This window comes from Uloborus diversus, chromosome 3 (genome assembly GCF_026930045.1).
Source record: "Uloborus diversus isolate 005 chromosome 3, Udiv.v.3.1, whole genome shotgun sequence".
NCBI lineage: Eukaryota > Metazoa > Arthropoda > Arachnida > Araneae > Uloboridae > Uloborus > Uloborus diversus.
In genome coordinates, this window is record NC_072733.1 from 96,844,360 (window position 1) to 96,871,899 (window position 27,540).

General features: G+C 35.2%; 1 protein-coding gene across 5 annotated transcripts in view; it reads left to right on the forward strand.

Annotated features, from left to right (window-relative positions):
- LOC129218279 (organic cation transporter protein-like) overlaps positions 1–27,540 on the forward strand; it is a 230,253-nt gene that overhangs the window by 145,200 nt on the left and 57,513 nt on the right. For 4 of the 5 annotated variants that reach the window (XM_054852512.1, XM_054852511.1, XM_054852510.1 and 1 more), the window contains one exon: positions 16,808–16,962. In XM_054852512.1, the coding sequence (XP_054708487.1) occupies positions 16,808–16,962 (155 nt within the window). Of the gene's footprint in view, positions 1–844; positions 914–16,807; positions 16,963–27,540 lie in introns of those variants that run through there. The other variant, XM_054852514.1, reaches the window with a different exon arrangement.

Genomic DNA, 27,540 nt, shown 5'->3' on the forward strand with positions numbered 1-27,540 from the left:
CGATCTCTTAATTTTTAATAACCTTTTGAAGTCGGGGCCTCCTATAAACTACTACCTAACGTAACTGAGTAGGTTTAGTTTTAAAGACTAATTTCGCGTATATTTAAATTAGTGTTTAATTCAGGATTCGGTGGGTTGTCAGTTACGTTATGTAGTTGTTTATAGGAGGGCCCCGACTTCAAAAGGTTATTAAAAATTAAGAGATCGAATGTAAATAGTAAGGTATTTAAAATAATTCATCGTATAGAAATTTAAATCAGTGTTTATTTTATAATTCGGTGTTTAGTTTAGTTGTTTTTTGTACTGGAATTGTAAAATAAATTTCATTTCCATGTTTGGGGTAGGAAAAAGAATGTAAGTGTAATCAGTTATTTTTTACTTTTTAGTTCCTGGGTATTTTTTGAAGGTGGTTTTTTTTTTATTTAAAAGTAATTTATGTCTTGCTTTCTTTGTTCATTCGCTATTTTTGCTATTTAAACTGTCTACTGTTAATTCTCGTTGATTTTACCGGATGTCTGTTCATCCAAAAGCTGAATTTACATTGAAAAAGAGGTTCCTGGTTTTTTTCGATGCTTGGTGGTTGGCTGCAACCTTAACTGTTCTCTTCCTCGTGGTTTGGTGGCAGTGGCAGTTTAGTCGAAGCTCTCGTGTGCTGTGGTCGCTGCGTTGCAGCCGGGAGATGCACGGGCCGGGTGTTTGGCCCTTTTTCTTTTAGTCTGTTTTTTTTTCTTTTTTTAGACTGCTTATGGTGTCTCCCCTCTTGTTCTTCGGACTCCCTCCTCGCCTAGTTTTTATTTTATTTTTTTTTTTTTTTGTGCGCTCGTTTCTTCCTGTTTTTTCGGTTGTGGCTCCCGCAAGCGGCGGAGCCAAGGTAGTTGCCGTCTTTGGGTTTGGCGGGTGCTTCCATGCTCAGGTAAGGCAGTTTTTCTTTTTTTCCTTTTGCGTCAGCACCATTTTACTGCTTTCATTTTCATGGCAGGTATCGAGGACCCCAACGTTTTTCAAAGTATTTCGGATTACCCGACCACCATTGATGCCATTGCTGGCAACGGTGGCTCTAACTTTTGTATTCTTTTCAAAGTTAAAGACCAGCCCTCAGCTGGTCTCCCCCGTAATAAACCTTTGCTTATTAAAAAAAAAAAGAGTCACTCATTAACCACAATCTGATTGAATCTATTGATTTTACTCGTACCAATCACATGATAGTGAAAACATACAGCGCAGCAATGTGCCAAAGAACTGTTAGCTAAAAAAGAAATACTAAACATCTCTACAGAAAGTTCACTGTTGAATGACGGAACCACGACTCGGTTCCTTCTTCGTAACATCCCTGTTGAAGTTAGCCTCAATGAATTAGCCACCGAATTATACGAGCAAGGAGTATACAGTAAGGAACTTCGCAGATTTTCTTACACCAAAGAAGGAGTCAAATACCAAAGCGAGTCGGTTTTAGTAACCATTTATGGTACCAACCTGCCCTCCTCAATCAAATTGTGGTACACGAACCATAGACCAAGGGCTTGCACAATGTTTTGAGAAGACAATGTCTTCAGTATAACCACAGCTCCAAAAATTGTAAATCAGAAGCAGTATGCGGCCGCTGTGCTGAACAGCACACCACAGCCTCTTGCGGGAGCAACACCATAAGGTGCGCACTCTGTCAGGGGGGGATCACTTGGCCTCAGATAAATTATGCCCCTAAGTACATCGAAGAAGCAAATTTTTTAAAATTTAAATGTATCAATTGTCTATCTTTTCCGGAGGCCAGGCGCAGATACCGCAAAGAAAAAAATCATTCATTCGCCCAAGTTGTCAGGATAGAAGGTGTCCCTAACTCCCAGGAACAACTAAACCTTAAAGTCGAAAGTATCCTCACCGAGGCTCTAAAGAGGATGGAGCACCAAATTGTTGAAATTCAGTCTAAAATTTTCGAACAAGCAATGAACAGTACCCTCTCTAGCATTCAAAATATGGTCACCAATATCTTTTCCAAATTGCCTCTTAGCCCTGAGCGTCCCAGGAAAGTCCCTAACACTTCTAACCCCACGTCCTCCAATGCTATGGATCAGGACTATAGAAGATAGAAGGGCTGGGTCTTAGCGCCGCGAAAGTAGGAACGAGGGGGAAAGTGCCAGTGACGTCACTGGGTAGACTCGATCTGGGACATTTGTATAGTACGCGCGTAATTCTTCACTCTCTTTTCCCGTTTTTATGTTTGAAAGTTTTTTGAGGTTAAGCTTCAAAAGAAATGAAATACAAGGGTAAATGTTTTGAGTCCCATCGACAAGTTAATAAGCGATACTAAAAACAATAAACATAATTTAAATCTACAATACAAATTTTTAGTTTCTCTTGCGTAGTTTTGGATATTCTTTATCCAATATGCGTGTTTTAAAGGGGTAGAAAGCGAAAATTTTGCACAATAAAATTGAGCTTATAAAGAAATGAAAATAATTTACTATGCTTGTCAAGTTTCCTCTTGTGTGTACATAATTTTGTCAGTTTAGACTTTTAAAAAAAATAATATTTTTATTTCAAACTTGTCTCAAAGAAAATGAAAGAGATAAGATAGATATAAGGAATAACTAAAACATATTTGAATTTCGTGATACCTCATTTGAATATAAATACTGCCGATGTTTTTTAGAGGAAGTTTTTTTTTTTTTTTTTACGAAGTAACTATAACTCTGACCAAGAATCTTTTAACAAACGTTGTTTTTGAAAACTGAAGTAGAACCTCATTAACCTAGACTAATAGAGGATCCAGGTCTTCTAGATTGTTTAAAACGAATTAAGCAAAATAACCTATAAAATAAACCAATGTACATAAGTAAAATGCTTGAACACAGTAAAAATTGTATTTTGAATTCAAGAGAATGAAGTATAAAGCTGCATTAGAAAAAGTTAAAAAAATAAAAATACAGCCTTATGAAAATACATAAGTGCGCTTACGCTTTCTTTATTTACACCGTATGTACATTCAAATGGTTGTCCGAATAAAGCGAAGTCCAGATTAATAGGTGTTTACTGAAATTGTTAATCAGCATTTTAATCACTTCAATTTAAAAATAACATATTGAAATTTAGCAACGTAAATCAAATTTAAAGTTTCAATGATTATCACCAAATTTATAAAGCTAACTTGTTTGTAGACAGAAAAATTTCTTCATGTCTGAATTCTACAAAACATTACGTTACAGTAATTAATGAAATCTTTCCGAATATTCTACAAAGTTTTTTTCTGTGATCCATTTTTTTAAAAAAATATTTTTGCCGGCCTACCTTTTGTCCTCGGAAAGTTTTTCATTCAAATATCGGATTCTTCCAAATGTTCTTACTCGAGAAAAAAGTTCAATACAGAAGAACAATTAAATGGCGTAGCTTTTGTGCAATCATAAAAACATTAATGTATCTGATTTGAAAGCTTTAAATGATCACACACACAAAAAAAAAAAGAGCTCATATACGAAAATAGATACATGATTGAGATAATCACGACATAGTGCTCATTTTCCATCTCCCCTTTCCCATCTTTAAGTCATTGTCGCATCATTGCGAATTATTATATACTAGCTACTTTATGCAGGTACTAGTGGTACCCGCACGGCTTTGCCCGTAATAGAAAAATTAAAAGGTCTTTTGGTTCGCCTGTATATTTACAAATAATGTATGGTGAATTTTCTCGCTATTTGGCTTGTACTCATGTTACGGTTCCACGTTATGATAATTTCGTATCTCGCCAATTGGCTTGTGCCCATGTTACGGTTCCACGTTATGATAATTTCGTAATTTACTCGTCCATCTTATGATAGTTTTGTTCTTAAAATTGGAATAGAAAAAGAACCACATCGAATTTTCGAAAAATCGCTTCGAGGTGCGCACCCCCATGCTACAAACTAACTTTGTGCCAAATTTCATGAAAATCGGCCGAACGGGCTAGGCGCGTCACAGAGATCTAGACATCCAGACATCCTCCAGACATCCAGATAGAGAGACTTTCAGCTTTATTATTAGTAAAGATTTTAAGCATGGGGATACAATGTTCAAGAAATTGTTAAGTAAAATCTATTGAATAATGTTTACAAAGAAATTTCATGCATTACATCTAAATGCATTGTAATTTTACGGTTGAAGGAAATTTATTACGGTCTCACAGTGCCGTTACTAAACTAATTAAATATCATATAGTTGCATTGTGACAGGGTTGAACTCTTAACATTTTGAAATTCTTCATCCAATTATTTATTGAAGCAGCTTTAATGTTAGTATTGAATTTAAAAAAAAGCATTTCAAAACAGAAAAGAAGGTTGTATTCCTATTTTTTGGGTGTGTTTTGAGCTCTTTGAAAATCTTGAAGGAAAGCTTAAGTTTCCAGAACTTTTTCAGTAATTGGCCATCATCACGTAAAGGTATTTTCAATACTTTCAAGTATAGTTACCCACAAATGTGTCCTTTATGTCTATTCTAACGTAACGCGAATTAAAAATAACCTGCCAACAGATTTCGCGCAGGAGCAGGAGCTTATTTCTGAAGAAACCCTAGTCAAATGTTATGAGACATTTCCAAATTAAAATCAAACCTTGAAAACAATATTCATATTCTTATTCATAATCAGGACCGTCGCCATAGGGGGGGGGTGAGGGGGGTGTCTCACCCTCCCAGAGATTTCATCCAGTCGGCAAAATCAGTTTAAGTCGGCATTTTCAATATTTCGGATTTTCAAAGCTTTTATTGATTGAATTTTTAAAAAACGAAAGTTAGCAATTTCATATTTCAAAGTTGCAAATCTAACCTTTTGGGTACTTTGCGCAAGAGAAAATAATGAATAGGATCTTTATTTACATTTATTTTCATTTTGCTCACACTTCGTTCAGCAAACACGATCATTCAGCATTCTTTCGCCGACTGTTCCCTTGAGCGTGCATCTTCAGGGCGCTTCTTTTACCGAGTACGTAAATACGACACTGCCCAGTGCCCAATCATCAAATTCACCAGAGTCGGCAATTTTTGACTCATTAGTTTCAGCATTCACGACACGAAGTGTTTGGTTTTTAAAATATGTATAATACACGTGTACACAGATTTATAATTAATAATAAGCATTTTCGGGATGAAAGAAAACATGAAGAGTTTGTGCGAGGTATGTATACCATGTTTGACTGCGCTTCATGTTCATTCTGATGAATTCATATCGCAGACACGAACATTTTTTTCATCTGCCCATTATGCCGATTGCTTACTTTGCGACAGCTCATTTTGCCGACACAATAAAGCATCGATCATCTCAGAAAGTTCATCTATAGAGTCGGCATTTTTGCTTTTTCAATTTATTCTAGATTCAAAATATTTGAGTACAAAGTAATGTGTCGCTTGACCATGCGTAAACATTTTCACCTTTTAATGAAGAAAGAAAAATCAAAAACATGTATATACTAGTATAGTTTGTATAGGCATGTCTAGTGCAACCTGTGATCATACTGACGACTGTTTTTCTGAAAGACATAATCAACTCAACAACTGCTAATTGCACCGTATTCCCAATTTAACGACATTCATATGAACAAAATTTCATTTTGCCGACACTGATCCAAGGACGCCCCGAACTTAAATTTTTGGAAAATTCTCAATTTGCCGAAGAATAAAATATGGGTATGCAATGCACATATGAGAAGGAAAATTCAGGAATTTAAAAAAATAAAAGGCAATGTGTCCCAAAACTTGCCGAATCATCAAACAAGTTTTGCCGAATAAGAATATTTTGCTGAGGCCACGGGGTCAGTCGACAGTTTCAGCTACAATGGGCAATTTTTATTTTTAGAGTTAATTCTGAATGTCATGGACGTTTTGGATTTGAACGTTAAATTCGACATTCGTAAATTCTAATCGAGTATTTATTCTGTAAAAAATCTAAAAAGAAAAAGAAACCTTAATATATTATTTAGAAATTACCTGGGAATTTGTATTGCACATTAAGATTACCAAACTATGAGCAGTCAAGATGCACGTTTCAAACATTTTTTTAAAAGTAATTATTTAGAACAAACATTACATAGAAAAACCCATGGAAATTCTCGATACAATAGCTTCTGGCTGTCGACACATTTATGAAATTGTATCATCAATAAAAACCGTATCAAAGTGGAAAAAATAATACATGGGACGCCTAAACTAAAGCAAATTAAAATAGAGAGAAAGAAAGTGAAAATATTTCAATACAAAGTCACATTTGTACTCATAAGTGTTTGTTTTTGAAACAAACTTTCTGAGCGCACCCCTTTCAAGGGCAGCGTCCCCGCCTTGAGAACGCATATTTGACAATTTTTTTTCAAATATATATAGCTCTCTGCAAAAAAACTATCGATTTGTTAAAGAACCCTTATAGTTGCTTTTTCACTCAATAGATGTCAGCACCATTGAAGTCTTTTTTCCTTCTCTGAGAGAGGTTTGAAATGTGCGAATTTTTAGGGTCAGAGGATTTTTTTTTTTTCAGTACTAAGACCCAGAGTTAAAAAATATTAGTCACAAATTTTATTTTTATAGGCTCCTAAGACTTCATAAATGTCTTTACCAAATTTTAATAGTGCAAAAACATTGAGAAATATACATTTATTTTATACGTCCTCACTGTGAAGACATTGCCCCGGTTCAGTATGTCATTTCTCATCAGTCAATAGATGGCAGCACTAGTTCCCTTAGATTTCTCTTTAGCTTTATAATTATAAATATTGCATATAGATACATGCATATTATTCTGCTTTTAACTTTATCTTCACTGATTGCGTGCAATTTTATTTATATATGCGATCTATTACAACCGTATTATATTCAAGTATCTGTTTATAATATTATATATATATATATATATATATATGTATGTATATATATATATATATATATATATATATATATATATATATATTTATATATATATATATATATGTATATATATATATATATATATATATATATATATATATATATATATATATATATATATATATATATATTTATATATATATATATATATATATATATTTATATATATATATATATATATATATATATATATATATTTATATATATATATATATATATATATATATATATATATATATATATATATATATATATATATATATATATATATATATATATATAGTATATTTATATTTATATATAAATATATTTATATGTATATATTTATTTATACATTTATACTACTTAAAATGGAACCAAATTATAAGAATACAATTGTTTTCGAAAATGCTAAATTATTTTTGCGTTTGTATTTATGTATATATCAATTATTTCCATCGTATTGCATTAGAATATGTGTTTATCATAAGATTAAAAGTCAATAAATCAGTAAAAATGTAAATATCATAGTTGAATTAGTGCCTGTAAGAGCGCTTTTCCTATGCACAGCGTTTTGTGCTTTCTCTGTTCCAGACGGGCAGCGTCCTCGTCTTGAGAACGTATGGTTCCAATATTAAAAAAAAATTCTAATTTTTTTTTCCAATGAAAATCAGTTCAATGATGCTAAAACATTATGAAAAGTGAGTTTTTTTGTAGATTTTAATTTTTTTTCAAGTACTGCCCCTCAAAGGGTTTTAACACCATTTCCCCTTTTTCTACCCCAACGAGTAAAAATCGAAATAGTATTTTACTAGCCCTGCTGGAGTTATACCTAAACCTATTTGTCGACCACTACACAAGTGTCAGGACATTTGTCGGTCAATTGTAGTACTCAGAAATGTCGCCGCCGAGACGGCGTAGTCGTGTGGGGGGTACAAGAAACACAGAAATGTCGGAGTTTCAGGGTCTTTCCCCAGGTCTTTGCCATTGAAAGCGTTTTTCTGGAACTAAGAGCTCGAGGGAAAATTAGGGAAATCCTAGATCAACTGTTTTAGTTTTGAACTGTCCGTCCGGAGCCCTGCTGCGTGACCTTTCCGCCAAAAGAAGAAAATGGTTATTTGCGCTGTGGAACCTTGATGACAAAAGTTGCATTGAGTTTGATTTTCAAGGGCTGACTGCATCAAGGAGTACAGCAGACGACTTGAATGACTATCCTACATAGAGTTATTTTGTTTATTCAGCACTGCACGAAAAAGTTTAGTTGAAATTTTGAACTTCACTTTGCAAGTGAACGAGCAATAATTCTTCTTGTGGCAAGGAAGGAAAAATCTGAAAGCATTTGATCTTTTGATCTTGGTTTGAGGAAAAAAAGAACCTTATTGAAATGCAGCAGAAGAGGTATGATTATTTTAATGCAATTTTTCGAAGCTTTTTATTTTGAGCTTATCTTTTTTATATATCTTCCATTAAAATATTGAAAAATAAAAGCTGTAAATTGGATGCTGGCCGGGATAGAAAAATGGATGTCTATTGGCCCCTGTTACATATTCGCAGTGTTGAAAGTTAAAAAAAAAAAGAAAAAGAAAATTAAAGAAAGAAAAGGAAAACGAATGTTTTTTTTTTGCTGTAAAATTTAAGAAAATGCAATCTTAAAATATTATTTAGGAACATTCAAAAATGTACATCATTAAAATTACCAAACTAAAGGCAACTGAAATACGTTTCAAACACTTTTATAACCAATAAAGTAGAAAAAAAAGTAGTGAGTGCGGTATTGAAACGCATGACAAGCTTCAGTTTAAAAAGTGGATAAATAAACAAAGAAGACAGTTTCTTCTACTTTTTTATAAACCACGATATCATCACGAATATCAGAGTAAAGTGGAGAAAAGTAAAGACCGCCAAAATATGTTTCAAATATAGAAAAATATTTAAAATTTAGTAATGAAAATTCACACCAGTCGCTCTAACGGTAAAAAATTAAAGTTAAATAAAAGTTCATGATTCCTGATTTTTTAGGGTTAAAAGTTATTTAAGCTATCACTGCAAAATACGTCGTCTAAAATTTCGATTTTTGGTATTCAATTTCAAAAAGTGTTCGGGAGAGAGTCTCTGATTCTGAACCTCGTTAACCAAAGATGGCCTACCATCGAATTTTTAAAACTTCAATTTTCAAAAATTTTCGAGAGAAATCAGCTGATGCACAACTTTTCCTAACATCACTTATGATCGTTTGACGTTTAAAACTATATGTTTAGAACTACAATTCGAAAAATTTCTGGGGAAAAATTTCGATCCCCGTTTCTCAAACCCAGTGGCGAAGCCAAGACTGTTTCGGACGGAGCTAGATTCTTACCTTTAAGAGATTATCACATTAACTGGAAAGTCGCCCGTCAAAATATGACGGGTGAAAATTGCTCCTCTTCTTTTACATTTCAACGAAGCAGTTGCCTGTTTGATGATATTTTGATAGTTGAAATTTTAACCCTAACTCCAGTGGATTAACCCGAAACTCCAGTAGATTGCGCTCATAGTTAATCGCTTTTTCGTTTCTTCATTCCCCTGAACTGACTGTAAATCAGTTAAGTTACCGGATCCAGTTCAGCCTTGTCACGATAAAGCCTTTCCCTGCATGTTAAACATGACCAAAATATATTATCAAATTATCATGCAGTTTCATTTCTGAAACACGCGGGTTACTCGATCATAGGCTATTATTTATATGAGGATTATTTTTCATTGAATCGCTAAATAGGCTTCATTACAAATTATGCTAATAATTGGTAGCTTTTAGTTATTAATTAATAATTTAAAACTCCAGTGCACTCGTATTCGTGAATCTGGGTATATTAAAAAAGATATCAATAGCCGCAAAATGTGTGCTTGAGTAATATGATTAAAATTTAACTAGGACTAGGAGACAGAAATACTGATGTTTTCACCCACAATAATGTTAATAATTCACTACAACATGCTCAGAAAATATTTTTAAACATTAAAAATTGAAATAGCTTTCATTTTTTTTAGCTATTTATAAATAAGACTTTGATTTCACTGTGTACTGACATCAGACAGAGTTAGACCACTTTGACGCTCTTCATCATCATTACTGTTCTTTAAATTGATCCTCACTCATTAAATGTCGAAATTGTACTTTCAGTTGCTGCCATAGATGCCAGGGGGCTTGTAAAAAGAGCAGAATGAGACTATTTGGGAAATTGACGTAAAAATAGTAATTTTAGGCAACATTTGGTAACGTGGAAAGAGGATTTGGAGTACCTCTCGGAATATTTGTAAAATTGAAGTCAGTTTGAGGACTATATTTGCTGATATTAGAGGGTCAAGAGTTTCTCCCGGAAATGTTTCGGATTTGGAAGTTTTCAAAACGCAATTTTAGACACTCTTTGCAGACGTTAGGTGAGAGGGGGATGTTTCAGAATTTAACTCAGCAAAATTTTGAGCAATTTCAGGCTATCTTTGACGTTTGGGAAAGTGCGTGGCTCCGGGAAACCTCAACTGGACTTTTGTTTTTAAATTGAAAGCCTAAAACGCGTTTGAGGCTAATTTTGATGACGTTTGGGAAAATATAGATCTTGGAGGATGTCTCAAGAAAATCTTTGATTTTGAAGTTTCAAAAGCGAAGTTTTAGGTTATGTTTGTTCGAAATTGGAGGCCTGAAAGCAGGACCACCGACAGCCAAGGTGGGTCCCTTGTTGGTTGTTGGTTTGCTTTCTAGGCCCCTTTCCTCCCATAAAACTGATAAAATTTATACTAGTCTGATTTCGAGCCGGGCTCACTGGTCAGACCTCTAGTTTCCCACTAGGTAGACACGGCCTTTTATCGGCAAGGGACTTTTAAACTAATGTTTCGTGACCTCAAAGGAAGAGATAGGGTTCCATGGTTCTTGTGGCAAAAAATGCAATTTCAAGCCATCTTTGGTTCTGTTCGGAGAAGGAATAAAGTGTCTGGGAGCTATGTCCCTGCTAAAAACATTAGAAAGCTATGTTTGGTCCCGTTAGCTGAGGAGAAAGTATTACCGAAAATAGTTTCAAATTTAAAACTCGAAAACCCCATTTTTGGAAACAGAAAAAAATGTTTAAGTTTTTCGAGGGACAGCCTCTGAACATCATCACAGATAGTGTAAAAATACGTTTTTCGAACTTCAATCTCAGAAATTTTCGGGGATGAGTCTTTTAACCCCACTCTCCCCCCTCCCAACACTAAAAAGATGTCATTCACCTCTTCTTTCCTTAATGTGATTAATAGTGGTTTATGATTGCCTATGGAACCTTAATTTTACAAAATTGCAAAGGGGGGGGGGGCCTGGGTCCCATCCCTTTCCCTAACGGATCCAAAGATAGCTTAAAATCGCATTCTTAAGTCTTCAGTTTCGAAAAATTTTCCGAGCCTGCTCTCACCCAAACATCGTCAAAGGTTGTCTAAAATTTCGTTTTCAGAATAACAATTTTTTAAATTCTCAGGAGGAGAACCTCCAGAACCCCGTTATTTCTAACCTTCCATTATTATCATGGTATGACTCATATTATATTCTCTATATCATATTATATTTTCTGTTTTTCATCAGCCTTTTTTTCTAGCTAATCTGCCATTGTCAACTGGGCATTTGTCAGTACCTACGCTCTCACCTACGGTCTCCATAAATAGCTTAAAACTGCGTTTTTAAAACTTTAATTTTGAAAACTTTTCGGGGGATGGCCCCCGAACACCCCCCCCCCCCTTCCATTACTTTTCTTCGCTTGAACAAAGATAGCATAAATCTTTATCTCTAGAAATCTTTACAGAAAAGCACCCAAAACCATCCTTTCCATAATAAAGCCTAAAATTGACCCCAGCGAAAAAGATAATGGGAAGAAACCTGCACCCTCTCTTTCTTAAAATATACAACAAAGCCTAAAGTCACCTTTTTCGGATGCCAATTCAGGAAATATTTGGGGGGAGAGCAGTACATATTGTTTTTTATCGAAATTAATGCATCCCCTTAGCATTACTAAAGCAGCATAGCATTACTAAAGACTTCACTCTTTACATATATATATATATATATATATATATATATATATATATATATATATATATATATATATATATATATATATATATATATATATATATATCAGTGGCGTCACTACGGGGGGGGGGGCGGTTCGCCCCGGGTGCCACTCGTCTGGAAGGTCACATTTGCAGCAAGTGTAATTGCAAGTTTTTGAGAAATATGCACCTAAAATGCATTTTTAAGCCTACAAATTTGGAAATTTTCCGGGGGTAAACCCCCGGACACTCCATTTTTATGTTTCTTGTACATTAGCACGCTTAAAATTTCGTTATAACACAAATATAGTTGTTTCTGAAAATTGCATGAATATCATGTTTTTATGTTTCCATATTTTTTTTCTTCTTCTTTCCTCCTACAGATTGGGGGAGGGGGAGAATGACACCACAAATTATCGCCCTGGTGTCACCCATGCTAGGTACGTCACTGTATGTATATATATATATATATATATATATATATATGTGTGTGTGTGTGTTTGTGTCGGCAAATGTCAGGAGTCAGTCGGCAAAATCACTTTCAACACCCCCCAAACGAATGCACTTGGCGACGGCCCTGTTCATAATGAGTGATTTTTAGCCTTGTCTGGGAGCGGGCTCGGCCCCTTCAACAGCCTCTTCAACAATCCTTGTACAGAGTAAAAATTCTTAAATTGTATTTTAGCTAAGGCAGGAATACCACAGTTCTTTGGGCATACGCTGTGAATATTGTCCCGCGGAGTGTACCCTATGACGTCAAAAACGAGTTTTCTACTCTCGCTGTCCACATGGCGGCGGACGAAAAGATCAAAGGAACGTCAGTCCTCCCAGCACTTCCCCGCCCAACCTAACCCCTGCCCTTCCTCCCTCCTCTCTTGGTCCTTGGTGACAGTGGGCCTCCCTTTTTGGTCCCTCCCTCTTTTTGGCGCTTTTTCTCCCCTCGGTCCGGTGGGCCTTTTTTTTTTCTGTTTGTTCTTTTTCGTCGCTGAGGGTGTGTCTTTAGTCCAATGGAACTGCCGTTGTATCTCGAATAAGCGCCCGTACTTTAACCAGTCCCCCTTTTTAGATTACAACATTTATGCTTTTCAAGAGACTTTTTTCAAAAATGACCATTTTTCCTTTTCCAATTCCACCATTTATCGTAGAGATCGAAGAGTGGGCGCGGGTGGCGGCCTTATGACCATCATTCCCATAGCCTTTCCCTCTGCTGAAATTAATCTCAACCGGTTTCACTCCCCTCATACCGAAATTCTTGGCGTCAGCATCTGGAACAACAACAAACAAATTGACATCATCAATATTTATTCTCCCAAAGGCAAAATTCAGACAGATTGGCTTGAGAACTTAAAAAATTCCCTTTCCACGTCCTTCTTTATTCTCGGAGACTTCAACCTTCATCATAATTATTGGGGCAGCTCGTTCAACTCCCCCAACGCTGACTCTCTCGCTAACTTCATTATCAACAATAAAATATGCATTATCAACAACAGCTCCCCTACTCATAGGGCCCCCTTCGGCGCTCACTCCCTTATCGATATTTCACTTTGTTCAATTGACCTCTTCCCCCTCTTAAACTTTTACGTCCACCCGGACCTTTTTGACTCTGACCATTACCCCATCATCATTGACCTCTCCCAGATTTTTACCTCCAACATCTCTACAATTCACCAGAAGAATAGCCATAATTGGAATCGCGTAGTAAACCACATCAAAAGCAACTTCCAGGACAATTCTGACTTTCAAGATCTCCATAACCTTTTTATTACTGCACTCAACACCAACAAGAAGACTCACTCAGATCAGAAATCTAAATTCCCTCCATGGTGAACTCAAAAATGTAGTTTCCTTCTCGGACAAAAACGAAAGTTCCTCCGAAAAGCAAAAAAAAAAAATGTCTCACGTGACGACTGGCTTAAATACAAATATTTCTCCGCTAATCTTCGTAAAGAAATTTAAAAAGCATCTCGCAACTACTGGAACAATATATGCAATAATCTTGGATCTAGCAAAAACGCCTATCGCATGATTAAAGCCATCGTCTCTAATAGATCCAAGGGGATCACCGAGTCAAACAACATCATCAATATTGGAACCACCTCTGTCTCCTCCACCCTGGCTCAAGCCAACGCTTTCTGCTTCCATTATTGCTCCCGTCCGTCTCTTCCTGGCATCCCACTTGACTTTAACTTTAATCATAGCCACCATTTAGATAAAAACTTCAGCATTCAAGAACTGAACATTGCTATCAACCATATGAAGAACACCTCCCCCGGCGAAGATGGGATCCCCGCAAAAATCTTCAAACTTATGCCCGAAAATATCAAAACCAACCTCCTAAAGCACCTCAACTCCATGTGGGACAACGTCACCATCCCCGATAATTGGAAAACTTCTATCATTATTCCGATAAAGAAACCTAATAAACCCGCTGCTGACATCTCCTCTTACAGACCTATCGCCTTAGGTTCTGTTTCCGCCAAGTTATTTGAACGTCTCATTCTCCGCCGCATTGTTTCGTGGTCCATCTCCAAAAATCTTTTTCACAGTAATCACCTTGGTTTTCTCCCTTTTCGTGACTGTAACACTGCTTTAACTAAATTCTCAGAAGACATCCAAACAGCCCGCAGAAACAAAAAGTTTATTTTTTGCATCAAACTCGATATTAAGTCTGCTTACGATAGCGTCTGGATTGACGGCCTATCATGGAAACTTTTGAAATGCGGCATCAGCGGTAAAACAGCGTGTTGGATCAATAAATTCCTTTCAGCCAGGTTAATCAAAGTTCGGTGGAGAGAAGCCACCTCTTCCTCCCACACCCTCTCTTCTGGGGTCGCCCAAGGATCCGTTCTGGCACCCCTGCTTTTCATGATCTACATGCATGATATTTTCGAAGATATCCCTTTTGGAGCAAAAATTCTCATTTACGCTGACGACATCATCATTTTTTCCCAAGCAGATACTTCAGAGAATGCTAAGCTTAAAATCGAAAAAAACCCTTTCCCATATTACCCAGTGGACCCAGAATTAGAGACTAACAATTGCTCCGGAGAAAAGCGTAGCCATGAATTTTTCTAGAAAAAGATATTCTCCCAACTTCCAATTTCATTACAACGGGAAAGTCATTCCCTGAGACACCAACATGAAATTCCTTGGAGTTACTTTCACAAACAATTTTTTATTCAACAGCCACATCATTAATCTTCAGAAAAAAGCTTTCCAACGCCTTAACTACCTCAAAATCATTGCTAATAATAACAGCGGCACCAATGCTAAGAACCTTGTTACCATCGCAAATAGCCTCATTAGAGGATTAATAGACTATAGTTCTATCGTCTACGACGCGGCTAGCATTTCCAGCCTCAATAAGATTGAAGTGATCTACAATAGTGCTCTTCGATGGGCTCTTGGCCTCCCTCGTTGGACTCCTCTCCCTATCCTCTACCATGAAGCTCACGAAAACCGTATCAGCGACAGACGTTCTTCAATGATCATTAAGTATACCCTCCATCATTTCTCCCTTGATTGGATGTCTCCTATTTCGAACAAAACTAAAGAACATAGTATTGATAACCGCTTCAAAAGAGACAATCACCACATCTTTCCCCGCCTCTTCGACTATCTCAGAGACAATAATATTCATTATAACAAAATAATAAAGAAAAGATTTAAAGAAGACCTGATCAACATTAATAATTTTTACATTATCTCGGATGGCCTCCCTTTCCAAGACAAGAATATCAACTCGACTATAGCACGCTCATACTTTTCTGAATATCAAACTAATTTTCTTCAAGGTAAAATCATCCTCAGCACAGACGGATCAAAGAATAACAACTTCACCAGTATCGTTGCCATCAACGTTTCTCATAATATCAACGCTGCGATCATCATTAATAATAATGCATCCATATTTACAGCTGAAGCCCTAGCTATTTGCCTCGCTGTCATTGAATTCGGCAATAGCTATGAAGATTACGTTCTTTTCTCTGACAGCAAATTCAATCTAAGTGCCCTCTCTTCGTTCAACCTGAAATCCCATTCAGCTATTTTTTACGCCATCGAAGCAATTGTTGAAGCCCTGCACAAAGTCAAATCTATTACCATTATTTGGGTCCCAAGCCACCTTGGTATTCCGGTAAACGAAAAAGCAGATCTCCTCGCTAGAAATGGGCCCTTTTTAAGCCGCTCCACGTACGATATCGCCTCTGAAGACATCATAACCATGAACAAAAAAGAACTCAAGTCCAAAATCAACAGCGACTGGATTAACTGCAAGTACTTCAACCACAAACTCTACCTTGGATCCATCAAAGACTACATCAACTGGACCCCTAACAGAAAACTTGGAGTTCTCCTCACTAGACTCCGAACTGGGACTCTCCCTGTCAACAAGACTCTCCATCGTTTCAAGTGCAGCGTCTCCCCACTCTGTCCCCTGTGCAATCAAATCGAGACAATTGACCATTTCCTGCTTCAATGTCCCTGTCTCTCCAGCCTTCGTCGTTCCCTTTTTTCTCGCCTCAATATCTTATACCCCAATGCTCCTCTCGCCCATGTGATCTCTCGTATTTGCGTCAATTGTTCTTCCATTCCGTGCGTTCCTGCACCTTTCTCGCTTGTTCCAATCGCTTTTGAAGTTTTTTTTTTCCCCCGCCCGTGCATCTCCCGAGTTTTTCCCCTCTTTCTCCTGCCGTGGTACAAGCCTCCTCTCGTAGGACAGGCAAAAACCACCTAACATTCTCAATCAATCAATCAAAGAGGTTCCTGAAATCTCGAAATGCGTGTATGCAGTAATCTGTTAGTTTTGTGCGTCAAACCGTTGTTGATTACCATTTACTTCTCCGCACAAAGGTATTTCTTTATTTCTTATACGCATCACAGTGTAAAGTTTTGTTTTCTTCAGATATGGGCGCCATTTTGCTTTTATGGTGAATGTAGCAGTGCTCCTCATTGCTGGGATAGCAGTAGCTTTCGCCAATTCTTTCATCATGTTTGCTCTATGCAGATTCTTCGTTGCTGTTGGACAAGCTGGAACAACCTTAGTCGCATTTATTATTAGTAAGAAACTTTTCAGTTGTTCGAAATATTGCAATAATTTGAACTAAATGAACAAGCAGTCATATTAAAATTTTCCACCTTCCTTTACTAGATTTAACCCATTACTGAAAACAACACACTTCTGTAAGTTGAACGGAAGATTTTTTTTTATTTAAAAGAGGAAATTTAAAATTACTTTTAAAAAGAATCTGACGATTTAAGAGAATCCTCACACACAATTTCACTCTTATTCAAAAATTTCTCTATTTCCCGAAAAAATATACTTATTCTTTCACCAGATTATGTATATGATGTCTTTATCTAAATAGTTATCTAAGCTCTCTATGTTTTTGTGTCTATCTGTATGCACTTATCACTATACAAGGTATCTATCCCAAAAGGTTATTTACAAACTTAACATGCTTGTCTGTCATATCATGATGAACAAGATTTACATAGGAACATGTGTTCGCAAACGCAATGCTGGCGCACTACATGCACACAAAGTCAGACACTAACGGATGCACAACATGCCGCATATCTATTACACAAAGACGGTTTCACACAACATTCTAGTTTTTAAGGAAATTTTAAAGAAGTTGCTAAAATTTGCGTCCCTCCAGCTCTCATAATCACGTTGCAACGACATCTCAGCGATCGGAGAAATCTTGTCAGAATGGATCGTTGTTACGACGGTCGTTACATTGTCGTTGCAACAGGTGTATGACAGCCAAAAGCAGCAAATTTCGAAAACAGCTTTAAACCTTCCTTGAAAACTAAAATGCTTCCCGCCAAACAGGATAAACAATTTAAAGGGTCTATTAATATTTCTGAGGAGTTAAAGGGGGGATGAGGTTCTAATGGAAGTAGGTGTGATGAAAGAGGAGAAATGGGAGGATGATAAGTTTGGCAGAGAAACTTGGCGGGCAAACTAGGTATCATAACTTTTTAAGGCTGAGGGTTTTTGGTTTGGATGTGTGGATGAGATATCACATCTTTTTGCATTGATATTATGTACACGTAACTTTTTAAAAAATATTACACTTCGTAACGTTAAGCAGATGAGAAATTAAAACAAAGGTTTCTATTATACTGTTTGTATTAAGCACGTTGTGGGGGGGGGAGGACGTGCCCTTATAAATGTGTTAACCACATATGAAGGGGACGTGGCCTCATGTCAGTCTTCAAAGGGATGCAGAGCCTGAAAGTTTGAGAACTCCTGTTCTACACCACTAACTAAAATGATATCACATCTGCAAAAGTAGAAATTTGATAAATGGAGAAGACCAGGGTTAAAATAGTTTTTTTTTTTTTTGGGCAGGGGGGAGTTTTGAAAACCTACAAAACATGAAAATTTGGACTCTCCCCCTTTCCCCCTTGGTTCAAAACAGTTTCTGTATCAACTGTTTCTGTTACCATAAAGACTGAACAAAACAGCTAATAAAATTCATGACCGATAAAGATAGCGACTTATTGATAGATATGATTGACACTTGACTGGTCTATGTTCATTAGAATGAAACTTCAACATACGGACAACATACGGAGCATAAAATTAAGATTGTAGTTTTGGAAGTATAACTTCATTACAAAACAATGTAATTAAAAGTCCGTTTACGTAAAAGATTAGCAATAAAAGTCGCATCTACACTGCTTGACAATTGCTAAGGAATAATTACGTTTTTTGGAATAGTTAAGAATACATAATGATTAAAGAAACAGAACGAAATATATAGTTAGTAGGGAGGATGTGCCTTTATTATTAGTACAAAATAATACAGATATTACTACATTAATGAAGTAAAAATTTAAAAAAAAAAAAATCCTGCTTCGATGATTTTCATAAAACACCAAAAAAGTGATCTAGATCAGAATGATGGAGACATGAGTACCTTAATATGATGTATGATTACCAGGGACACTGATGCACAATTTACATATGTTTTCCATACTTTTCAGTAATTATTGAGGAGTGCGTGGGGGATGTTTTCGCACTCCTCTCTCAATGCGGATTTGAGTTCTTGTACTGTTCTGGGAGGGACGGTTCTTCGCGCAACACGTCTGCCAAGAGCCTCCCAGGCAAGTTCAATTGGATTTAAGTCGGGAAAGTAAGCAGGCCACTGCATACAGAGAATGTTTTCACTTTGCAGTGTGTCTGACACTTCAATGCTCCAGTGTGGCCGTGTATCGTCGTCCGTAAAAAGAAAATCTGGACCGACAGCCCCCCTAAAAAGACGAACATGGTCCAGCATAACATCTCTGCAATACATTCGCGACGTATCGCTTTCTTATTCAAAAATGTGAAGCTGTGTTCTGCCATTGTGCACGATGCCTGCCCACACCATGACACCTGGGCCGTACCGATCACGTTCGCAAACAAATTTTGTGCATAAAGTGTTCCACGCTCTCTCCACAGTAGTTGGTGACCAGAATCACTTGTCACACTGAAACGAGATTCGTCAGAGAACATCACTCTAGACCAATTTTGATAATCCCACCAACATATTCCTTACACCAGCGTAATCTCTCTCGACGATGGCGTGGTTGAACTTGGATGCAACGTACGGGCTTCCGTGCATACAAACTGACATTATTTACTCGCCGTGAGATGGTTCTTGCAGAAACATGCGTACATGTAGCGGTTGTTCCCAGGTCAAAATTCATGCTATTACTAGCAACAGAAATATGCTAGCTTTTGCTATTTTTTGCTTTGTCTGCTAGTTATTCATGCTATGATATGCTTTTTTATGCTAGCAAGCATCACATGCTATTCAGCTAGCATACTCAGTAATAGCATGGCAAGCTATCTACAAGCATCATATGCTTATTTGCTGTTCAAGCTTGTTCAAAAGCATGTAGTGCTACGTAGCTTAATAAGCTATTTTAAGCTTTTTTATGCTAGCAAGTATCACATGCTATTCAGCTAGCATACGCAGTAATAGCATAGCAAGCTATCTACAAGCATCATATGCTTATTTGCTGTTCAAGCTTGTTCAAAAGCATGTAGTGCTACGCAGCTTAATAAGCTATTTTAAGCTTTTTTATGCTAGCAAGCATCACATGCTATTCAGCTAGCATACACAGTAATAGCATGGCAAGCTATCTACAAGCATCATATGCTTATTTGCTGTTCAAGCTTGTTCAAAAGCATGTAGTGCTATGTAGCTTAATAAGCTATTTTAAGCTTTTTTATGCTAGCAAGCATCACATACTATTCAGCTAGCATACACAGAAATAGCATAGCAAGCTGTCTAACAGGCATCATATGCTTATTTGTTGTTCGAGCTTGTTCAAAAGCATTTAGTGCTACGTAGCTTAATAAGCTTTTATGCTACACATACACACACTTATGCCTGCACACAGACACAAACACATATGCCTACATACACACACGCGCGCGTACACACACAGCACTGCATACGCAACACGCACACATTTGCATACACACACACACGCACCCACACACATGCGCCTACACAAACGCACACGCGCATTCATACACACACACGCTGGTGATTGCGAAAAACATAATTTGAATTCAAGATGCCAAAAATTCAATTTTTTTTTTTTTTTTTTTTTGCCCTTCCTGAGGGATTTTTTTTTTTTTTTTTTTTTTTGCGCTCTATTATATGCCTTCATGTATGCGCCTTCATTTTTTTATGCGCCCTCAAACCTGTGTGCCTTCTGTATTAAGGTTGGCGGGGGACCCAAATAGTGTTACTTCTAAATAAATTCATAAGGCCTCGCTGATTGCCTGCTCAAACAGTAGACTTGTCATTCAGGGGTCAACTGCCCCACACTCCTTGACTACGGGAAATTAATGTATCTACATATAATATAGCGTATTTTTTGCTATTTCTGGTGTAATTTCCATCAAGTACCATACTTTTTGCACCCACCACCCTGAAAAATTCGAAATGACCTCCTATAAGGCAGATGCTTATCCCCAGTTTCTTTCTCGACCCCGATGTAATACTATTGCATAGTTTATGAAGGCAATGGACAGTTCCCAGTCCTCTGATATTTGTTAAGCATTAAAACTTTAATAATGAACATAATTGCATAGAAAAACAAAAATGCATTTAAATGAGCGTCCCAATTGTAGGGACTCTAGTGCTAATAATTTTGACGAGAAAAATTTTAAAAAAATGAATATAACTCATGGAAAGTGAACTGTCACAGTGTTTTTTTTCATTGGTTTGTTATTTTCACACATTTATAGAACAGCGTTTCAACGTATACAAGCAGAGATTTTTTTAATGAAATTACGCAAGCGCAAAGTGCAAAAAATGTGTACCTTTCATGGCGGGAAATTTGGAAAAGCAAACTGTGATTGGCAACGGCAACATTCCGAGCCGCACCACACTAAGTCACTAACCAGCATGTTTATTTTGTGCACAGGAGGAAATTTGCGCTGAGATAAGTATTCTTTTAAACATGTTTTTGAAATTTAACTTAATATTGTAATACTTGTTTGTGCTTGTAATTGTTTTTTATGCAAACTCAAGTATCTTATCAAACTATTTTACGTTGTAAGCAAAGCATTGTAGCAAAAATGTTTGTTTCCTTGAGTTCGGACAATCTAACGAGTTGTTTTGTTTCATCTTGTAGTACGGCGCTATTTACTGAAAAGTGTCACTATTTTACTGAAAAGTGTCGATGCTATTTTTTTTTAAATCATATTTTGGATCAGAAAGTTATTGTAATCCATAACGTAGTTATGTAAGCTGCCTTTACTTAATATAGGCATTAGAGTCCTATATTGGATATTCAATCACGTTGCTAGAAATTTCTTTTTTAGTTTTTCGTTTTTAAATTCATTAAAAATCTTGATTTTATTTTATGATTAAAACAAATTAAAGCAAGATTAAGATGCATCAGTTCATCAGCAGCATCAGTACAACTTTATAAGAAGTATAAGGTTAGACTCTTAAAAGTTTTAGATTAGCTTTAGTTAGAAACTTCTATATATGTTTACTTCATGTATAATAATTTACCAGTAATTTTGAAATTTAACTTCTGAACATATTTTTGCTTCGTCGTAGACCAAAAATCAACAGCTTAAAATTGAAATTTATCCAGGACAGAATTAACTTTTGTCAAGACGCTTCTTAGTTAGGATTCACTGAATAGTTGGTTAATCTTTCAATATACTGCATATTTGGCAGACAAACAGAATATTTGGTTTGATTGAATACTTTAATAATTCAGTGACGCAATGCGTAGCAAATTTATTTTCAACACTTAGTAAACATATTTTTTCATATAATGAATGAAAGTTTTAACGTAGTTAAAAATTAGTTTGAGTTGTTGCCGTCTAATACTGTCAAACCTGGTTTATAAGAAAGCACTTAAAATTAATTTCTGCTTGGACAAACTGCATTTGAGATCCCTAATCCCGGTCCTACTGTTGATGATTTTCCAAATAAGATGATCTGCTTTAAACAATATGGTTTTAAAGGTCCCTCTGATATTGTTTTAACGAGTTTCAAATGTGCTATCATATTCAAAACAATTTTAACGTAAGAGAAAACACTCAGGTGGTAATTTCAAATTTTATTATTTTCAATTTTTCGTAATTTTTATGACATGTCTATATCTGAGAGTCAGAACAAGGTAACTCACAATATCGTGAGGAGACAGCTAAAATGGTTGTCAAAGATGGAATGCACCTGGTAAGTAATTACAAAGTTTTTTTTAGAATTATATTCACATGACTCGATACAGAATAAGATTCTACATGACAATACACTAATAAACTGAAAATCACAGTTTTTGGACTTATGTCAGTATTATAGCTCTGAGCTACAGATATTTTAATTAATCTTACTTTTTCAAATTCAATTAACTATGAAACAGTAAGCAGAAAAGAAAAAAAAAACTTGGATAATACGGAATATACATAATTATGTACAGTCGGCTAGCAACTTTGTTTTGTATTTGTATGTAAGGTAATTGCAAGATCCTTTATTTATAATGTAACATACTACCATGATTATATTAGCTACATCAAATATTATTCGAAAAGAATTGCAGATAAATATAAACCATTAGTCCTTTACTAGAACAGTTTTTTTTTTAAATTTATAATTGCACTAAATATAGATGCATTTAGGATGTTAAATGAAAATTAATTTTTATTTCATAAAAAAGGAAAAATAGATTAACCTTCCTTACATTAAATTGGTATAAAATACAAATGTTGAAATCACAAAATAAATAATATTAGATATTGGGTAAAATATGTTATTCGGTGCACCTATGCTTTTTAGTACGGACAAACTGAGATTTGGCACTTGCACATTATAGTGAATCATAAGGAAAGGGGTAAGGAAAATAAAAATTTGTATTGTTGATATTTAGATATGCAGTAACCATTTAAAATATGTAAGTACTGTACACAAGTAAAATACTGTATTAAAATTGAAAATTTAGTTCTTTCAGTCAACCAGTTTTCTGCCAAAATGGAATGTTTCAATGACTTAATGGTTTGAGTTTTATAATTTACGAAACATGTTAAGATTTTTTTTCTTAGTAACTACTTAATTTAAAGATTAATCATTTTGACTTTTAAAGGGTAGCTATTTCCTAAATTTTCCTTAGCAATTCTTGACAGTTTTCGTGCGTAATTTTTTAAAAAGACTAGCTAGGCTTTGTGTTGAATTTTAAAAATAATGAATATTCTAAAATAACACACAAGTTATTAAAAAATATATTTAGTAAGATCTTTTAATTTAGGAAATAAAACTTTCAAGAAAATATAATTACACGGAATTAGTATTAATGCTCTACTCAAGCTATACATTGTATTATTTATCTTTTAAATAGTAATGAACAAAGTTTTAATGAACAAAATCATCGGGTTACTGCATACACGTGTTTTGGAGTTACAGGAACTCTTTTTCAATGTAAAGTGGTGAGCTTTTGTATGTAAAGACCCAAAACACGGGTATGCAGTTGTCTGCTATTTTTGTGCATTAAAACGTTGTTCATTACTATTTACTTCCCTGCACAAAGGTATTTATTTCTTATTTATCTTTTAGTTTAAAGCAACCGTCTCCAGGTTGCGTCCATATCTTACACACACACGCCTACACACACTCATGCCTGCACACTGACACAAACACACATGCCTATATACACACACACACATGAACGCCTACACACACACACACACACATGCGGGTACACACACAACACGCGCACACACATGCATGCATACATACACACACACACACCCACACACATGAGTCCACACAAACACACGCATACACTCTCGTGATTGCAAAAAACATAATTTAAATTCAAGATGCCAAAAATTCAAATTACTATAATTTTTTTGTTTATTCTTTCACTATCTCTTTATTAATTATTTTAGTTAATCATTTATTTAACCCAAAATGGTGTTGATAATCAGATAGAAAATATTTCAGACAAAAAATATTTTATTTTTCACTTTGCCCCTTGATAAAAAAAAAGGGGGGGGGGGATTCTTTATGTGCTGTAATTTTTGAAACAAATTTCCAATTTGCAACAAGTAAGTTATTTTAACTCTTACACTTTGCCCCACATTCCCGTACTTCAAACTTAAGACACCACTTATTGTATGATGGTTTGCTAAAAAAATTTGTCAAGTGTGACTAGATAGCCTTAATATTCCAAAGCAAACAAATGAAATTGTTTGCTCACCGAACATACATACTACAAAATTAATTGCTTCCAGTTCATCAACCACATCTCTGTTGTCAAGCTTAAGCTGCAGTGAATTAGTTATTGTTTTATGGCATTTGTATTGTAACAAGTTGGTGTCGTTCGAATTCTCGTAAATTCCCCTTTTTTCTAAAAAGAAAAAGCTATGTTTTGATACAATTTTCTAGGGATTTACCAAACACCTCAGTGTGCTGAATACTGATAATAATATAATACAGCCGGACCTCCATATATCCAAGTATGAACTTACGAAGAAAAGATTCCATTTATAGAAATTTAGAAGCTTAATTTTATTAGAATTACTACTAAAACATTAAAGTTCAATCTAATTTTTCTGGAAAAACTACATTACTCATTTATTTGTGAATTATATTACATAAAAGTTAATGATTTAAAAAAGAAAAACAATAAGAAACTTTCTTTTTTTATTGTTTTTAAATAAACAGTATTCCAGACATTGGATAAAATCATCATAGCTGTATTCCTTAAAAAGAAAAGAAAAAATTTATGAATAGCCAATTTTACCAACAGTTCACCAAAGAAATGTTTGCATTTATTGAATCCTCTACTTCATTAGAAATATTTTTCGAAAATTGAAGTCCAGAACCTGTAGTCAGAGACACCTCCAACATTTCATTTTTGATTAAATTCAAAAAATTGCATTTTTATCCCTCCCCCTTCTGTTTTGCAAGGAGTTATGGCTTTTTCAAATACTTAACTATTTCTGTGTCCATTAAGAGGTTTTTTTTCTGCAAAATTTTAATATCTCTTAAGCAAATTTGAATCTTTCCAGTGTGTTCAAGTTAAACTTGAGATTTCCTACTGTAAAATTAAATAGTTTTTTCATTTGAATCAATGCATCAAGTTGTAAAGTAAAATGCAGTTGTACTTTACTAATCAAAATCATATATTTTTTTAAAGTTAAAATTTTTAAAATGTTTTTTTGGTTTAAGTGGGTTTTTTTTCCATTCCCTTTCAAAAATTGCATTCATATTTTTTTTTTTTAAATTAGAGGGAAGGAGAGAATCCCATCCAATCAAATCAACTCTAACTAACCCCCCCCCCCCCCTCTTTGTTCCCTTTATATACATGCGTGCGTGTGTGTGTGTGTGTGGAAAAACTAACCCAACTGTCATGAGTATTTCCTGTTTCATTCATTGACAAAAAATGTTTCATTCAAATGTTTAGAGTGGTATTAGTTTTGCAAAATGTATTTTAAAAACTAGCAAATTTGCCACTAAATATAAGTTTTTTTTTTCTTTCCAGGAATCAGGACTTCTAATCAGAAAAATAGCTCTTTTAGTCCTTTTTTTAATTTTAACTTTCTCCTTTTATTTCTAACTAGCAGTACCCGCACTGCGATGCCCGTGCTAAAAATTTAATGGAAATCCAATGAATAAAAAAAAATTTACGCCTGCTCTCCCTCTGATGTAAAATGATAATTTTTCTTTGCATAAAATGCGTACACACCATTTCAAAGAAAAAAAAAACCTATTAAAGTTTCTTTGGAACTTAAAACTTTTTGTCAAATCATTAAATTATATTTACAGATACTTTAAAACTCTATTTAGCAAGTGAAGCGGTTTTTTTGCAATTTAAAATATTTCGCAAAATAAACAAAATAAGACATCAAATAATATCTTTCAAATGTAAAAACTACCAAAATATCACGAAACAGGCAATGACTTTGTTCAAATGTTGACGAGTAGAAGCAATTTTCACCTCTATCATACCTTAACGGGCAACTTTCTAGCTTAGATATAAAAATTGATACAATTAAAGCTAAAAAAATGCAGAAGTTGGCGCCTGCAACTTTCTGATATTTAGTCAGAGCCTGAACTCATTCTTTGGGCTTCTTACCCTTGGAAAGGATAAGATTTGAAAACTTTCTGTTGGTTGGTGTCGACATGTGCGTGGTGTACACTAGGGATGCAACGAATAGTAATTTGGCCGAATACCGAATATTCGGCCATAGTCAAGGCCGAATATTCGGCTATTCGGCCGCCGAATAGTTAACTTGTTTTTGTCTAAAAACAAACCACAGTTTGTATTGAAAGCACATTTGTGTGCATTAAACAGCTTAAAATACTATATCACACTAGAAAAAAAATGTTTTGGAGTGAATTAATTATTTTTTGAAAGCATTAGTATTATCTTTAACAATATTCGGCCGAATAATTACTAATAGCAGGCACTAAGAGCAATCCTATTCATCTTATGTAAACCTATTTAATTTTCTTTTTAAACTGGTAATCTAAAAAATAAAGAATCTATTCAAATAAGCTTCTTTTTTACCTCCCTTTCATAAGAACTTCCTTTTTCAACATTCCTCTTTTACTTTCAAAATCTGTTCTTTTGACTCCCTACCAAAGCTTGTTCTGTATCCTTTCCCCCTTAACCCCTTCTAACTAATGGACTGGTTCTAACTGATAAGGGTTGTAAATGGCAAGAAGGCAGTAGCTCTGTGCAGATCCAGGTTTTGGTTTAATCTGGTATTACATTTTTTTTTACTTTACAAACCTGTTCTTTCAATAGGCTCAATAGTTGTTCTGTCACTACCCTAACCCCTTTCAAAAGAGTGGACTAGTTCTAACTGATAAGAACCCCTTTCAAAAGAGTGGAATAGCTCTAACTGATAAGGGTCAGTAATATTAGTTGCTCTAAGCAAGTATTTTATTCTGTTCTGAGTTCAAAGAAAGCAAAATGGATTTTTCTGTCAATAAAAGAAGTATTGTTTGGAGCATTTTTGAACCTATACCAAATGATTGCACAAAAGCAAGATGTAAATTGTGCAAAAATATTCTGTCAAGAGGAGGAGTTGGAAAAAAAGCAACTACAAGCTCACTGATGAACCATTTGGCTAAAAAGCATCCAGAAGAATATAATGAA